Source organism: Canis lupus, chromosome 19 (genome assembly GCF_048164855.1).
Source record: "Canis lupus baileyi chromosome 19, mCanLup2.hap1, whole genome shotgun sequence".
Lineage (NCBI taxonomy): Eukaryota > Metazoa > Chordata > Mammalia > Carnivora > Canidae > Canis > Canis lupus.
In genome coordinates, this window is record NC_132856.1 from 50206970 (window position 1) to 50224297 (window position 17328).

Below are 17328 nucleotides of genomic sequence, written 5' to 3' on the forward strand. Positions count from 1 at the left end.
GACCCAGCTAGTCACAGAGGGAAGGAGCAAGAAGCAAACACAGGACAGAGTGAGCCAGGCGTGGCCCTGGCTGTTTATTCCCTGTGTCAGCCCTGGGGAGCCAGCTGGGCTCTGGCTGACCTCAGCGGCTTCTTTGGGGTGTGGGTGGGCTTCTGGGTTAAGGCTGGGGAGGGACAGGAAATAAAGTGCTTGCAGGGGCCCTTGGGGCTTGGTCCTAGCTGCCCCCCCACCTCCAGGGCAGACCAGGGGCCCGACACCCCAGGCTGTGCAAACGGGACTGTCCAGGGCCCACCCAGCCAGGCCTGGGCAAGGGGCACAAGCTGGCTGGTGTTTCTATCCCCAGTGCCCCCTGCCAGGGAGGCTGTGGCCTGGTTGAGGGGGGACCCAGTGGGGGTTGTGTCCATCTGGAGCCGACTGTCCGCTGATTGTCTGCTTGTCTGGTCCTCGGCTGTGGCTTTGTCAGCATCTCCCAGTGCCAGGGCCTTGGGGCTACTCCCCGCTCTCCAGGGGCGCCCGCCTGGTTGGCCCCTCACCTGCGGAGCCGCTGCAGCTGAAGGGGAGGCCACGGGGGTCAGGGTGATGCTCATGGCCACAGCCACACTCCCCCCATACCCTAGCCACTCACCTCACTCTCCACCAGGTTCCGCCTGTAGAGTGCCTCCTTTGCGGCCTCCTAGGGGCCAAGAGGGGATCAGCGGGCTGCCGCCCACAGCAGCCCCACCCCTCCCAGCGCCCACCGGGCCCTCACTCCGCTCACCCTGCTGCCATCATTGCCCAGGCGCCGGGCGGCCTCTGTGTAGAACTGCAGCTGACGCTCCAGCTGGGCCGCGTACTCTGTGGGGAGGATGGGGTCAGGATGGGGACTGCTGCCCTGCCCTTCCGTCCCCAACCTGTCCCGAGACCCTACCCCTCCGGATGCCCGGGCCCCCCTGCTCCAGCTGCGCCCGCTGCCACTGGCTGCGTTGCAGGATGTCCTGGTACTGTTGGGCCACTTCCGGGGGCACTGGCCGCCGTGCCTGCCTCAGGGCCAGGATCTGCGGGGATGCAAAGCGGGGCACTGTGAGGGCCCCACCTAGGGCCTACGGAACCCCCAATCCTGCCCCGCCGAGTCCACCAAAGCAGGCAACCCACCTTCCGCTCCAGACGCTCTTGATCAAAGGCCAGCACACTGAGGCTATGCAAAGGCCGTGTTGATCTATGGAGTTGGAGAAGGATGAGAAGCAGTAAGGAGCCTCCCAGCCCTGACCGCTGGGCACTGGGGAATGGCAGGAGACAAGCCAGGCCCACCATGGTGCTGCTGGGCCCACGACCTGGTGGGGATGATGGCTGTACACTAAGGCAACTGCCGTGCCAGGTGGTCAGGGAAGGCTTCCTAGAGGCCACGGCCAAGTTGGAAGTCAGCGTTGGGCAGGAGAGTGGGGGGCCAAGTGGATAAGGGAGCTCAGGGCAAGACCACAGAAAAGCCCAGAAGCCAGTAAAAACTAGGTGTAGGTAACCATGAAGAAACAGGAGGAAGTGGGAAGAGAGAAGACTACTGGACATATTGATAATATCATAAACGATCTTAAAAATCAGGCCGAGGAGTTCAAACTGGATGTTTCAGGAGCAAGGAGGCAGGCCACGTTTTGGAGCCAGGGAGAGACACGCTAAAATCTGTGCCCGATGAGAGACTGAGACAGGAAGAAGGGGCTTCTCTCCAGTATGGCTGGCCCCAGCCACCTACCTGTTCCCTGGCTCCCTCGCAGGGGCAGGTGTGGGAGGGGCCTTCCCTTTGGGCCCAGCAACCTGCTTCGGGGGGACAGAACCGATGTTGTGATTCCCGCCCCCCCCCCCGCCCCCCCTGAACTTAGCCTCCCTCTCTGGAGTTGCGGATGGGCAGGAGTCTCACTGTGGGCGCTGCTGCTGGCACAGGGTCGATGACCAGCCACCTCTCGGTTGTGGTTTCCAACTGCTGTGCCGTCAGTGGCTCCCGAATTCGAACCATCACCTCCAGTCGCCCCCCTGTGGGCCTGCGACCATCCAGGACCTGGGTGGGAACGAGGGGAGGATCCTGAGAAGCAGGCAGTGGCTGGAAGCCCAGGGTTGGGATCAGGGGAGAACCAGGGCAACTTCCAAAATAGAAGCCCCTGGGTATGGCTGAGATATCAAGTGGTCAAAATGGGAGCGGGGTGCTGGGAATACTCAGAGTTGGGTAGTAGGGAGGTATGGGACCCCTGGGGGATGGGCTGGGTCAGCAGAGGAGACCCCAGGAGGTCCAGGGCCTGTAGAAATCATCTGAGTGTTGTTAACAAGTGACACAGCCACAGCAGAGTCTCCAGACAAATGTCTACATCGCACCTCAAGGATCTCCCGGACCTCGCATGCTGTCTCCAGGGCGTCCAGCTTCAGCTGGGCTGTGCCCAGTACCCGATCCGTCTTGAACAGCCCCCTGTGTGTGCGAGGGGGACAGGATGGTTGGCCCAGGGCAGCTTCCCCTCTCCCAGAACCCACCCACACCACCTGCACCCCCAGCTCACCCCTTGTGAACCACTTCAAATTTGATGCCTTTGGTCTGGATGGCCCTTCGGAAGCCACGGTGGCTGCGATTGATGCAGAGTTTGAATTGCTCCTTGAACTCTACTCGGGGAATGAGGACAGGGCGGGTGAAGAGGAAAGAGGGAGGGGTCAGGCCTTGGTCTCATGTTCTCTCTGCTTGGGGCTGGGATGCCTCCCACCTCGGCTCAGCCCTCAGCTCAGCTCACCGGGGGAGTCTGTGTTCTTAATCACGCTGGTCTTGTCTTTCTGAGCTTCTTCCTGCAGCCAAATAGGAGGCAGGGAAACTCAGGGGCTGGGGCCTCCCTTTGGACCCCTGCCCACCCATTCCCAGCCCGGAGGGGCTTCGGCCCGCCCCTCCCCGCTGATCCACGTACCACATTGGGATAGGGAAAGTCAAACCGAACAAAGACATCCAGGTCGCTGGGAGACAGCCCTGTGCGCAAACAAGGGTCAGAGCTGGGCAGAGAGGCAATCCCGCGGCCCTGACCCCAGCCTGCCGCCCCTCACCTGGGGGCGTGGGCAAGTTGATGCCCTTCACGATGAACAGGAGCATGTCGTTGCTGCTGAGGTCAGGAAAGATCCTTCGGGGAGGGCAGGTGGGGAGACAGAGGCACATCAGCCACAAAGCCTGCCTGCCTGCTTTTCCCTCGGCGGGTCCAGAACAAACCCCGTGCCGGCCTTTGCAGTTTATCAGGCCCTGGGCTCCACTTTTAGAATCAGAACTAGAGTTCTTTGTCCAATTCTGCCAATGGCTTATATTTGAGACTTTTCAGTCTGCACTATCTATCCGGGACCCACTTTGGGTCAGCCAGTGGCCTCTGCTGGGGGAGCTTTCCTTCATTTGAAATTTCTGGAGTCCCTAATATTAGTCATCCCCTGCCTCAGCTGCTAGAGGGCCTTCCTTATTCTCTTCATCTGGCATTTCTTGAGCAACTACCATGTACCAGCCAGTGACTGCCCTAGCTGCTGGGGGACTTTCCATTCATTTACCGCTATTTCTGGAGCCCCTACTATGTATCTGCTGGTACCCTCGCTACTGGGGATGTGGAAGTAAGTGAGACAGACCCAAACCCTGCGCTCATGGAGCCCAAGGTAGCTGAGTGAAGAGAGGACCAGTGAATATACAAATAGAGAAACAAAGCAATCCCACAGAGAATTAAATAGGGGAGGGTGGAGTATGCTCAGGAGGGGCCACTACAGACAGGGTGGTCAAGGAGGGCCTCTCAGGGGAGGTGACATCATAGGTGATTTGGATGCCAGGAAGGCACTGCTACGTGGAGACCTGGGGAAGAGGGTCTGGGCAGAGGAAACAGCTGGTGCAAAGGCCCTGAGTAGGATACATGGTTGGTCCATCTGAGGGACCAAAAAGAGACCTGTGTGGCAGAAGGCGGGCACAGTGGATGGAGACGAGGTGATGGGGAGCTGTGGTGAGGGGTGTGGGTTATCCCAGGTTACTGCAGTGGCTACACCTAATCCCATCTATAAATGGGAAAAATGACCCCAACTGCCCAGGGAGACTAGACAGGAGCAGGACCAGCAATGATCGTGAGGGCTCACCCAGGCCCTGGGACAAGGCACATCTCAGCACTCGCTAGATCTTCCCCAGTTCCCAACGTGTCACTGTCAATATCCCATCACCATCCTTCCCTTGCACCACATGTCTGCCCCAGGACCCTTGCATATACCATGCTTTCACCACCCAACCAACCTTTCCCCCAGAGGCAAGTCCTCCACTGGCTTCTGGGGAGGGCAAACCCCTCTCCAAAGGGGCATGTGGGCCAAGGGGCATCAGGGCCTTACTTGATGACACTGAAGGTTCTCTGCTCAAAGCGGGCAGTGGGCGTGGGGAGACCCCGGGCGAATGCCTGCTTCAGAATCTCCATGCTTCGCTTACAGTCCTCTGCCAGCTTCTCAAATCTGCCACCAAGAGAGCCCTGCTCAGGTCCCTAGGCCCAGGGGTGGCTTAGGGGTGCAAACATCTGGCAGAGGTGGGGAGAGGGGCACTTACTTGCTGGTTTCAGCAATGTTGCCCAGGTGAGTGAACTGGTTAGAGTGGTTCAGGCACATCTGAAGAGCAGAAGACAGTGAGGGGAGGGTTGGGGGGCCGTGACCCTGAGGGAAGCCCACTGATCCAGGCCAGGGGCCTGCCTCACCTCGTGCTGCTGCCTAATGAGTTTGGTGAGTTCACCATAGCGCCGGGCAGACTCCTGAGACAAACCTGGGCCGGGCCGCTGGACCAGAGAGAAGTCATCCTTGTTGACAGGGGCGGGGGGCACCTGGGAAAGACGAGGCTCATGGGCAGGGGCCCGTTGGCCAGCAACAAACAGGCCCACCCGTGGAAATGTCAACCCTCCTTGGAGAGGCCTTCCTGGACTACTGTTTTGCCCCTGTCCTGGTCTCCCTTCTTCCCCAAGATGAAAAGTAGTGCTCAGAGAAAAGGGGAGGATCCATCTGAAAGTGGCAGCATCTTTTAACTCTTTTGCCCAAATGTGATCCTTGCCCTCCCTTCCCTAGCAATGGAGTTATGGCTAGGCACACAGACAAGAGACGTCATGTCCCAGCATCCCTTGCAGCTAGGTACAGCCATGTGATTCAGCTCTGGCCAGTGGAAGGCAAGCACAAGTGACACAGTGGCACACTGTGTTGCTTCCTTTAAAAGAAACTGTTTGCCTTGCCCTTTCTTTCCCTCACCGCTTCCCATGGACTGAATGCAGACAGGGCGCCAACCCACTCCAACCATGTGGACAAAGGTGACCTCTGCAGGTGTGGCAGAGAGACATCGAGGAAGGAACCTGGAATCCTGGGTGGCTTTGTCTTTCGGAGACTGGCCGGGGCATTACATGCAAGAAATATAAATGTTGTCTTTTAGCCACTGTTTTAGGGAGACCTATTTGTTAGAGTAGCTTAACCTGGACGCTAACATACTGCCAGTCACATGGCCAAGTGGCCAGAGCCCAGTGGGTGGGTGCCTGGGAAAGTGAGCAGGCCTAGAGAGTTCACCTTGGCGATGTCCACAGGCAGCCCGTTGCGTGAGGCCTCCAGCATGGGCTCCAGCCCCTTGGCCTGGCGCAGGTGCATTTTGGCACCTTCTACGTCATTCTTCTGCTTGGCTCGCAGGGCAGCCTGCAGGAGCTGCTTCTTGCGGCCCTCCAGGAAGGCCAGTTGCTGCTGGGCTGTGAGTAAACAGGGGTGTTGATGGGTGCTGCTCAGCCCGTAGCCAGGCAATGAGCAGCCAGGGAAGGGAGGGCATACCTACCTCTGGTGGATGTGGCCTTGGGGGCTGTTTTGGCTGCTGAAGTGGAGCCTGATTGTGGTGCCCTTGAGGGTGGGGCCTTGGGCTGGGCCATGGGGGCCGGAGAGCTGGTGGGCTGCCGAGGGATGGAGAAGAAGTCAGAGCTCTCCTAGTGCCTGCAGGGGTTCCACTCCCCAAAGTGTCAAGGTCTGATGCTGACAACAGGGACTGTCTTAGTTTCTGTTTCCTCAGCACTGAACACAACGTAAGGCCCCATTCTTGTAGACTCTGCAACAGCCCTGGGAGACAGAGACTGTCACCATGCCCACTTCCCAGATGAGGAGACAGGATCAGAGAGCAAACTGACTTGCCCGTGGCCACATGGCCAGGAAGAGGCAGGGCTGGGAGTAAGGCCAGTTCTCACCAGGCTGTCAGGGCTTGGCTTTGCTGCCACTCCCCTGCCTCACCCCAAGACCCCAGCCCTTCACACCTTCTTAGATTCCTCATCCTCTTCATCCTCCGGGCCTTCATCCTGGTTGGCCAGCTTCATGGCAGTTTCCAGGACCCCCACCAGGTTCTGCTGGGTGGGCTCAGTGGCCTCCAGGCCCTGGATGGGGGGAAAGCCTGGGCGGCCAGTCAGGGCCCAGTCAGGAGGGAGAGACCCATGCCATAATGATGGAGACGTGAGTTCCTCCCCCTCCTAAGGAGCCTCTGGGCTTTGGATATACTTTGAATCCAGGAAGGCGCTGCCTGCTGGTTCTGTGTAGACATCAGATCATTCTAACTCCCTCTTGCCTCTTGGTATGTCTCACCTGACCCTGGGGCCTTGACCAGACTCCAAAGTCGAGCACTAGATGAGGTAAGGTACTGGACACAAGACCTGGTCACAGGCCTGGGGGGATTCCTAGGGGACCAGGGTGCTGAGAGATAACTGCTTTCATGGGGGGACACACAGGCAGCTCTGAGAGCCCAAAGGAGAACCCCAACCCATGGGGAGATTGAGGGGAGGCTGAGTAGGTATGTGCAAAGCTGAGAGCTGATGACTAGAAGACAGTGAGTTGAACAAAGAAGGGATCAGATGACGGTGGGCTGATGAATAGTTCTCCAAATAAACTGCCCTGATTTTTAGCATCTGCCAATTTCCATGGTACAAACAGTCCTATTGTGACCCAACTTTAAGCTGCCAATTGTCTGACAAGTCTGCAGAATTCCTGAATGCACAGCAAACAGCTTCCTGGGCCTGTGCAATCAGAAGGAATAGCAGCTGCAAAGGCTCAGAGGCCAGAGGGCTAGGGGTAGGGGGCAGTGCCTACCTGGGGGCACTGGCAGCTCGCTCACATCTACTGCTCGGCCAGCCTTGTGGGCTCGGATGGCATCTTGGTATTGCTGCAACAGACACAGTATTAGGGCTACCTGGGCCAGGTCACCAAGTGCAGTCCACATGCCCATTAGGTCCCCCACATACCTTGACGATGCGCTCATGCATGCGAGCCTTCCGCTGATCCCCTTTGGTCTTGGCCTGGGCTGCAGCCACATGGTATCGCTCCATCCGCTGCTCCAATGCCTCCAGGAGAGTCCGCGGAGGTGGGGGAACCTCTGGGGCAGACAGGGGGTGACGGGGAGCACAGGGGCGGGTTAAGAGTCTCAGGAAGGAAAGAATGTCTTGCCCTTGCCTGCCTACTACACAGGGTTCCAGGAGCTTACCTGGCGTGGAGGGCACCGTGGTGGGAGTCGGAGGCTGTGGCGGTGGTGATGGTGGGTCTGGGGTCAGCTGGTCTGAGGGCAGAGATCCAGTCCAATGAGGGGCTGGCCTGAGCACCCCTCACCCTAGGTTGATGTGGCCTGAGGGGGTTCCCAGGTGACCAATGAGAGAGGCAGCATCAAATCCTGAAGGGTGAGCTGGGTAGGGTTCTCACCAGGGGGAGGTGGCAGGCGGGACAGGTCCACGGGCTCCCCCCGGCTCAGGGCCTCCAAGACAGCATCGAAGCTCTGTGAGAAGGAAGATCGGGGAAGAGGCTGCAGCTGGGGCCAGGACCCTGTGGGGAGCCTCTGCACCCTGCCATTTGACAGAGGTCCCCTAGCTCTATCCATTCCTCTGCACCATCTTCTTGAAGCCTCTTCCAAGATTTATGCCCATTTCACAGAGAGGGTAAACTGGGGCTTTCAGAGGTACAGCAAACAACTCTAGAGTGACTAGGGGCCAGGATTGAATCTGGGTCTGACTGCAGAGCTCCTGCTCTTTGCTGCCACACAAAGTCGGAAGCATCCTGCCTTTACCCTCTGATCCCATTTGCCCATCTGGACGCACCTTGGCCACACGGAAGTGTCTGGCAGCAGTGGCAGTGTCTCCCTGCTGCTTGGCATGAAGGGCAGCCAACTTGTATTCCCGCTGGCGGCTCTGCAACTGGGCCAGGGCGCCAGGGCTACAGGGACCTGGAAGGGGGAAGAGTGTATGAACCATTTCTTTCTTTCTTTTTTTAAGATTGTATTTACTTATTTTAGAGGGAAAAAGAGAGGGGAGGGGGTCAGAGGGGGAAAGGAAAGGGACAAGCAGACTCCATGTTGAGTGCAGAGCACCATGTGGGGCTTGATCTCACAACCCTGAGATCATGACCTGAGCTGAAACCAAGAGTCAGACACTTAACCAACTGAGCCACATGGGCGCCCCTGAACCAGTTCTATTTAATCCTCACAACAGATGTGAGAACAAGGCTCAGAGGGGATGCCACCTTCCTGAGGTGACCACCTGAGGATGGTGTGGCGGGCATTCCAGCCCAAGACTGGCAGTCTCTGGAGCTGCTGCTGTTTGGACCCCAAGAAGATTTTGGGAAATTCATATACCCTTATGCATTTCTAAGTTGGCATCTAAAACTTTTTGTCTAGGGGTGCCTAGATGGCTCAGCGGTTGAGTGTCGGCCTTCGGCTTGGGTCATGATCTTGGGGTCCTGAGATGGAGCCCCCCACATTGGGCTCTCCCTATTCAGTGGGGAGTCTGCTACTCCTTCTGCTTCCACTCCCCCTCCTTGTGCACACTCTCTCTCTCTCTGTCAAATAAATAATAAATAAAACCTTTTTAAAAAATAAAAAATAGGGCAGCCCGGGCGGCTCAGCAGTTTAGTGCTGCCTTCAGCCCAGGGTGTGATCCTGGAGACCCTAGATCGAGTCCCACCTTGGGCTCCCTGCATGGAGCCTGCTTCTCCCTCTGCCTGTGTCTCTGCCTCCCTCTCTCTCTCTCTCTCTCTCTGTGTCTCTCATGAATAAATAAATAAAATCTTTAAATAAATAAATAAATAAAATAAAATTTTTTGTCGTAAGTTTCAAAAGTTGGCCACACTTGTCATTCCCAGGGCCTTGCAAATATTCACAATCACAAATTAAAACTATCACATCATCCTTTTAAAATCTAATGTACTTTTATAAATAAATAAATAAATAAATAAATAAATAAATAAATAAATAAATAAATAAATAATAAAATATAAAATCTAATGTACTTTAACTACCATGGTGATTTGAAACTTACCAATATTCACTTTTTTTTAAGTAAGCTCAACACCCAATGTGGGACTTGAACTCAGGACCCTAGATCAAGAGTCACATGTTGTATACCAACTAAGCCAGTCAGGTTCCCTCACCTTTAGTTATTTTTTTTTAATTGTGGCAAAATACATATGAAATTCACCATCTTAACCTTTTCTAAGTACACAGTTCAGAGTTCAGAGAGGCATGCAGTTGACCCATGAACAACATGGGGGTTAAGGGTGCCAACGCCCCTCCTACCACATAGTTGAAAATCCACTTTAAATGGATTTTTAAAATTAAAATTTTAAATTTTAAAATTAAAATTAAAATTTTTAAAATAATTAAAAATCTTTAAATTTTAAGGATTTTATTTATTTATTTATGAGAGATAACAGAGAGAGAGGCAGAGACACAGAGAGGGACAAGCAGGCTCCATGCAGGGAGCCGGATGTGGGACTCAATCCCGGGACTCCAGGACCACACCCTGAGCTGAAGGCAGCCACTCAATCACTGAGCGACCCAGGCATCCCTCCACTTTTTTTTTTTTTTTTTTTAAGATTTTATTTATATGAAAGAAAGAGCAAGAGGGGCACCTGGGTGGCTCAGTTGGTTAAGCATCTGCCTTCAGCTCAGGTTGTGATCCCAGGGTCCTGGGATCAAGCCTGCTTCTCCCTCTCCCTCTGCTGCTCTCCCTGCTTGTGCAACCCCATCTCTGTCAAATAAATAAATAAAATCTTAAAAAAGAGAGGAAGAAAGGGAGAGCACAAATAGCGTGCTACAGAGGGACAGAGGGACAGAGGGAGGGGGCGAAGCAGACTCGCCACTGAGCAGGGAGCTTGACGCTGTTCAATCTAGGATCCCGGGACTATGACCTGAATCAAAGGCAGACACTTAAGCGACTGAGCCACCAATGTGCCCCTCAAAAATCTGACTCTCCCAAAACTTCACTATTAAAGCTGTTGAACAGAAGCATTACCAATAATAAAGACAGTTGATCGACACATTTTACATGTTATGTGCATTACATACCGTGGTGTTCCTATAATAAAGCAAGCTACAGAAAATGATACTAGGAAAACCACAAGAGAAATACAGTGCTCTGGGATTCCCGGGTGGCTCAGCGGTTTGGCTCCTGCCTTCAGCCCAGGGCATGATCCTGGAGTCCTGGGATCGAGTCCCACGTCGGGCTCCCTGCATGGAGCCTGCTTCTCCCTCTGCCTGTGTCTGCCTCTCTGTTTCTCATGAATAAATAAATAAAATCTTTAAAAAAAAAAAAAAAAAGAAATGCAGTGCTCTGCTGTGTTTATCAAAGGAATAGTGACCCGCTCAGTTCAAAGTTGCGTTGTTCAAGGGTCAACCGTATTATGTGGGTGCTTGGAAGCCTTTTCTTGACCACCGTATTGTACATTTGTGTAATCAAAATCCATCCCTGTGGTGTGCTGGCCAAGTGAGGAAACAGTTAAGCTTCTTTTCAGTGTGTTAGTTACAGTATCAAATAACACAGTTCAATCAGTTTTCCAGAAAAGCATCTATATTGAAAGCAATCTGTGCAATTTTTCTCATTAAAACAAACAAACAAACAAACAAGTATAATAGATATACCACCCAGTCCACAAACCCTAGAATGGCCTGCAAAGATTGAACTTTCTCAAACTGACAATTGCACCTACAGCTTTAAGTTTAGGTGTAGGAGTCCATAGGTTGAAGCAAAACACCTTGACATTTGACCGGTTTTATGATGTATCATTGCAAGTCTCTCAGAGCTGAGAAAATGTTCTTCCGGGTTGAATCACTGGTATTAGTAGCATATAATTGAGCAAAGCCTAAATATATCAAGCTTTTGGATGAAAAATTTTTATATGCCAAGAGTAAAATTTTACGAGCGTGCGCCTCTTGCTGAGGCAGTCAGGGATGGGTCCACCCTCTACCAATTAACTCCTGTTATTCATTCATTCTTTTCCCAACTTCCCTGTTTTCTTTTTTATAGCATAAAGAAACCTGCTTCACGCCAACGAACAGATGGGAAGAGGCGGAGTCTTGTCATCACCGCGTCTGGGGATTCCTGGAACCCCTGCCAACCTATGTGCCAAAACCCTATCGTGAGAAATGTTTTGGTGATTTCGGTGGAGAATTTCAGGTGATGATTTCCAACAATCCGCCCTGAACGTTGCCAAAACAATAGCTTAGAAACCAGTCTGGCTGCAGAAAGATTTAGACCTGATGTTTACTTTCTCAAACGGGCCAGCCTGGTTTTGAGTGTCTCTTTGGTTCGCTTGGGGAGTGTTTGCCCCTGGGGCAGAGCCTGTGTTGATATTCTAGAAGGGACAGGGGCGGGCAGTCCTTTCCCATAGTGGGAGGAAGGCTTACCGGAGAAGGAAAACCTCTTGGGAGGTTGGAAAACCTCCAGCAGGTGAGTGTTAGGAGAGCAGACAGACAAGCTGAGGGCTTGGAAATTATCCACTGAGAACCCTCTGTCTGAGAATGGTAGCCCCCAAAAGGAGTGAAGCTCTGACACACACTCCAACATTATGTTAAGTGAAAGAAGCAGGACCCAAAAGGACAAATAGCACGTGGTTCTACTTACTCTAAATATCTAGGAGAGGCAAATTAATAGACAGAGGGTGGATGATGGGAGCCAGGGGGTGGGGGAGGGTATGGGGAATTAGTGTTCCATGGGGACAGAGTTTTTCTTTGGGGTGATGAAAAATCTTTGGAAGACAGAGGTGGTGGTTGCACAACACCATGAATGTGCTACACGCCGCTCAACTGCGCACTGAAAAATGGTTAAAACAGCCAATGTTATGTTACATATATTAGACTACCACACGTACGAAAGAGGCATTGATGAATTCCAGAGGCATGAGGACCCAGGAAGGGAAGACTTGTTAAGAATATCTAACAATCAGGGCACCTGCACGGCTCAGTCGGTTAAGTGTACAACTCCTGATTTCAGCTTGGGTCATGGTCTCTGGGTCATGGGATCGAGCCCCGTGTTGGGCTCTGTGCTCAGAGCAGAGTCTGCTTGAGATTTTCTCTCTCCCTCTCCCTCTCCCTCTGCCCCTCCCCCTGCTCGCAAGGGCTCAATAAATAAATACATAAGTAAATAAGTGAAAGAATATCTAATAATCGATGCAGGGTCTGCACCCCCACAAAATGGCCAACCACTGAATACCATCCCCGCAAATCTCATGTCAGTCTAGCCCTGCCCTTGGCCTACCTGGGGGAAGCTGGGGCTTAGCCAAGCCTATGGATGTGGCTGGAGCAGTAGAAGGAGGGCCTTCGACCGTGACCCTGGGCTCTGGGACTGGCGGGTTTGCAGAGGCCGGCTGGGTAGGTGCCAGAGTGTGGCTGGGCGTGGCTGCTGGGCCTTTCCCCACTGCCACAGGTGGTGGGATGTCCCCTTCATCGATGGTGTTACCCTTCCGGACAGAGGCCAGCAGGTTTTCAAGTGTCTGAGAGAAGGTATGAAAGTGGGTTTTAGAGGAACTTGGAGCTGAGTGCAATGGGCAGTGGTAGGGTCCCAGCACCCTCCCGTCACCTGCCCACTTACCTTAAGGCCCCGGTCATAGCGCCGCATCTTGGCACCATCTCCAGCTTGCCTAGCACTTTCGATCGCTGTCTGGTAGAGGGCCAGCCTCTCCTGCAAGGTGGCCTCCATGCCTGGGCTGGGGGCTGTGGCTTTAGGCTGCAGGAGGGACCAGGGCATGGTCTGGGTGGTGACCCCACCTGAGCTCTCCCCATGAGCTCCCTTGTCAAGAGCCTCCCACACACCAAGCATGTTGCCTCTGGGTCAGCTGTCCCCATACCCCACCAGGCAGAAGTCATCATCCCCATTCCCGGTGCAGGGAACTGGGTCTCAGAAGTGCCGCGTCACTTCCGCAAGGTAACATGGTTGAGAGGCAAGGGAGGGCCTCGAACTCTGGACCACGGGGAGCGGGTTGCTGGGCTATACCTGAGCCACAGGAAGGTGGGACTCCACATTCTTCTGCTCCTCCCCAAGGACCTCGTTTAGTTCCGCCTGCAGGGACACACGGCCACAGGCCACACATGAAGGCCCGCTGGATGGGGTAGCGACAGCATGGGAAGCCCCCTGCTTTGCCCTGGGTACTCACCAGCAGGTCATCATCAGCCTCTACGTCCTCCTCATCTGTACCCTCATCCTCATCCTCATCTGGATCTCGCATACACAGGCTGGCCATCTTCTCAATGGCCTCCATGGGCAGGGGACCTGGTGGCAGGGAGAGGCCCCAGCTGAACTGGGATCCTTCCAGGGTCTCCAGCTTCCCATCCTCGTGACCCGTGGCCCCAAAGAATAGGGCAGCATGCCTGCCCCTCTCCCGGCCCTTCCATGGCACCCCACAGCCCTCAGGCCCACCAGGTATGATCCCGCTCCCTGCCGATCCTGCCCGCCTCATCTCTTCCCTATCAAGCCTGACTTCACACCCTGGCTCTGCAGCTTTGTCACTCTGGAGCCCTGGGGAAGTCACTTGACTTCTCTGGGACTCAGTCTTCCCATCTATTAGATGAGGACAACAATTTCTCCCTCACAGGTGGATTGTGAGAACTAAAGGTAAATGAAGCTCCCAAACAGCACATGGTCAGCATTTTGTTATTTGACTTATTCTCATGATTTGCATTAGTTATGTTCTACAAAACTGCCATAAACACTGACTTAGCAAATACTGGACCATTGCCAAAGAAAATACAAGGTTAGGGTCCCTTGAGCCTCTGGGCACAAAATTTTCACCAACCAGTCATTACATAACCTTGCTCGATGTGAGTTTCTATCTAATGACACATTTTATTTATTTATTTTTTTTTTTTTAAATTTTATTTATTTATGATAGTCACATAGAGAGAGAGAGGCAGAGACACAGGCAGAGGGAGAAGCAGGCTCCATGCACCAGGAGCCCGACGTGGGATTCGATCCCGGGTCTCCAGGATCGCGCCCTGGGCCAAAGGCAGGCGCCAAACCGCTGCGCCACCCAGGGATCCCTTAAAATATAGATTGTTGTTACCACTGAACTCAGCACTGTAAGTCATGTCTGAATGAAGCTCATCTGTTAGGTCTTTTCTCCATAAGACACATCACTGCTTTCTTGCTCTTAGAGACATGAGATAGCGTTAAGCACTTCACTTGGGGGCCTTTGCGAACAGCCAAATCACCAATAAAAGGCACCAAAAAGAGAACAAATGCAGCCTTACACACAGACTGTGTGGAAAGGACACTTGTTTGCAGTATGCCCCAGGACAAGAAGGCAGAGTGTCATCTTGCTCTACCTCAGCTGGGAATGTGTTTGATGAGTGATCGAACTTTCTGCAGCTCTCTGAATGCCCATCAATAATTGCAAAAGCTCCCCAAGGACTGATTTTGGTGTTACAAATAAAGTGTAGCCCATAGATGAATTCACAAATATGGAATTTATCAATAATGAGGATCAGCTGAATTAACTGAAAAATATAAAGGTTCCATTTGCCCTCAGAACTCCAGCCCCACTGCCCACTACAGAGTTGCTGTCCCCTGCCACCTCCCCTAGGGGGATTTAGAATATGTTGTGGCCCCTCCCAGAAGCCCTTCCCTGCTTTTCACCTGGCCTTCCTTACTGTCGGTGCCTCTCGAGGGCATCTGGCCCCAGCTCACAGGTCTCTACCATCCTTCTGTGCTTCCCTCGTCCCAGCCCTCATCACAGGACAGCAAGTTGGAGGAAATGCTAGACTGTGTGTGAAGTGCTTTACAAATACTAGAAGAGTAACTCCTGTGATTAAGTGTGGTCATTAATCCCATTTTACAGATGGGGAAACCAAGGCCCACACAGATGCTGGGACTCATCTGGTCACAGAACTAGTTAAGTGGCAGAGCTGGGATTTGAACCCTCCCATAGGTCCAGTGTTGATCACTTAACCCCTTACCCAGGCTGTGGGTTTCAGGAGGGCAAAGACCTGTCTCTTTTCCTCCTTCTCTCCACAGTCCAGCGCTGAGCCCTGCCCACAGCAGAAGCTCAGAAAGTGTTCAGGGGTGGGTTGAGAGTCTCACCTTTGCCTTTGAGCTTCTCCAGGACTTGGGGTTGACCCCCAACCAAGGCCAAGAACTCAGCCTCCAGTTCCTCATTGTTAATTCCATCCTCAGGGATCATCAGGCCGTCTGGGGAGAGGTCAACCAGCAGGCCCAGCTGAGGGAATAGCAAGGGTCCAGTCAGACCTCGGAATACACCCCACCTAGCCAGAGGCAGCCAGGAGTTCCCGTAGGAGGAAGGAAACCCAGACCTCCTAAGGAAAGTCACTTTCCCTGGGGAGTGCCAGGAGGCTGGAACGGGCTCAGAATGCAACAGGTGTCCTATGATAGGCCAGGCACAGATCAATATGGGGCAAAGTGCGGGCAGAGACCCTGTTCCCCACTCTAAGCCCACACCCAAATGGGCTGCTGACCAAGTTCAGTGGGAAAAGCAGGCCCCACACCCTGCCCAAAACAAAGACACCTGTACACCTGGGCTTTTCCTTCCAGCATACTCAGCAGAGGGGGCCATGCAGGAAGGCTGCAAGAGCAAACAGAAGCCCAGACACAGAAGTTGAAAGCAGGGTTTTCATTGTGTAACAGACCTGTCTTCCTATCCCATCCCAGTTCATTGACCAATCATGATATGATAATATTATGTTGAACTATACAAAACTGCCTTCTCTGCACATCAAAATGGGCAATTATGTACAGTTCATTTTATTTTTTAATATTTTTAAAGATTTTATTTATTCATTCATTCATGAGAGACACAAAGACAGAGACAGAGGGAGAAGCAGGTTCCTTGCAGGGAGCCCGATGCAGGACTCAATCCCCAGACCAGATTCGTGCCCTGAGCCGAAGGCAGATGCTCAACCACTGAGCCATCCAAGCGTCCCTGTACAGCTCCTTTTAATAGCAATGATGAAGTTACACTTATTGAGTGCTATGTTCTAGCACTTTCCATAAATCATCCCAATGAATTTTCATAACTGTCCTGTGACAGAAGGACTCTTAGGGCCTCCATTTTACAGATGAGGAACCTAAGGTGTGAGAGGTGTGAAGCTGAGTGTCCAATGTGCAGAGGCCAGCAGAGAACTCCAGGTCACCCAGACTCTAACACCCTGGCTTCTTCCATCAGAGCCGAGAAAAATCAAACTCTCCAGGTGCCTGGGGCAGGGGAGATTGAGGAGGGAAAGGAGGTCCAGACAGTCGCATGGGCTCATGGCAGCAGCTCTGGATTTGCACTTTGCTCTGGCCAAGCTGTTAATCCCTATGACCTTGGGAAACTGTCTTCACCTCTTTGGGCCTCAGTGTCCTCATCTGTACAGTGGGGATAAAAAGAGTCAGACTTAGCCTGGCTGATGCAAGGTTCCACGGGTGTTCAGGCCAGGAGTGCAGTATCCTTATCCTAGGTCCGAGGCCTTCCCCTCCCAAACTGGAGAGGCTGCGGCAACAGGTGGCCCTGAGCCCAGGGCGCAGCGCCAAGAGCTGAGGAGCTGGGGTCAGCAGGCCGCACTTTGGGGGCAGAACCTCCTCTGGAGGGCGGGCAAAGGGGTTCACCTGGGGGTGGTGATCAAGTTCCCCTGAGGGGTGGGGCCCTCCTCTAAACCTGTGATAGGGGTGAGTAGGGTTCTCTAGGCGAGGCCGTGGGGTACAGACTCACCTGGCGGGCGGCGGCAGCACCTCGGCCTGGGGGTCCCGGGGGTCCCTTCCTCTTGTGCATCTTCCAGGCTGGATGCCCGGGCCACTGGCCACCTCGCCTGGCCTTGCCCTGCCTCTTCCCCCGGGGCCTCTCCCCGCGCACGCGCACTTCCTGAGCCCAGTGCCCCTCGTTGGCGCCCCGCGACCGCTGACCCCGCGACCCCCGGGGCGGCCGCCCCACTTCCGCCTTGGCCCTCGGGCGCCGCGGTACCGGAGCGCAGCCACTGGAATTGCTGGGCCCGCCGCACTGAAACTACAACTCCCGGCAGGCAGTGCGCGGGCACGCGTGCGCACTAAGGGGCGGTGGGCGGTGCCGCGGACTCCGCGAGAAAGAGGCGGAGCG

At 53.9% G+C, this 17328-nt stretch overlaps 1 protein-coding gene across 4 annotated transcripts; it reads right to left on the reverse strand.

The window, feature by feature from the left end:
- Positions 1 to 45: 45 nt before the first annotated feature.
- Positions 46 to 17270, reverse strand: CC2D1A (coiled-coil and C2 domain containing 1A). 4 transcript variants are annotated; one of them, XM_072787025.1, is made up of 30 exons: positions 16948 to 17270; positions 16581 to 16604; positions 15324 to 15459; positions 13402 to 13517; positions 13242 to 13307; positions 12840 to 12974; positions 12507 to 12741; positions 8076 to 8200; positions 7684 to 7756; positions 7472 to 7543; positions 7233 to 7363; positions 7081 to 7153; positions 6258 to 6391; positions 5792 to 5903; positions 5536 to 5708; positions 4689 to 4811; positions 4544 to 4602; positions 4336 to 4452; positions 3043 to 3116; positions 2910 to 2968; positions 2742 to 2793; positions 2517 to 2616; positions 2338 to 2428; positions 1889 to 2026; positions 1724 to 1785; positions 1132 to 1195; positions 908 to 1034; positions 758 to 834; positions 626 to 673; positions 46 to 550 (listed from the first exon to the last, which is right to left on the reverse strand). In XM_072787025.1, the coding sequence occupies exons 1-30, from the start codon at positions 17005 to 17007 to the stop codon at positions 530 to 532; spliced, it is 2877 nt and encodes a 958-aa protein (XP_072643126.1). In that variant the 5' UTR covers positions 17008 to 17270; the 3' UTR covers positions 46 to 529. The 4 variants fall into 4 exon arrangements, with proteins under 4 accessions (XP_072643126.1, XP_072643125.1, XP_072643128.1 ...); XM_072787024.1 differs by having other exon boundaries at positions 1724 to 1788; XM_072787027.1 differs by lacking the exon at positions 16581 to 16604.
- Positions 17271 to 17328: the final 58 nt, after the last annotated feature.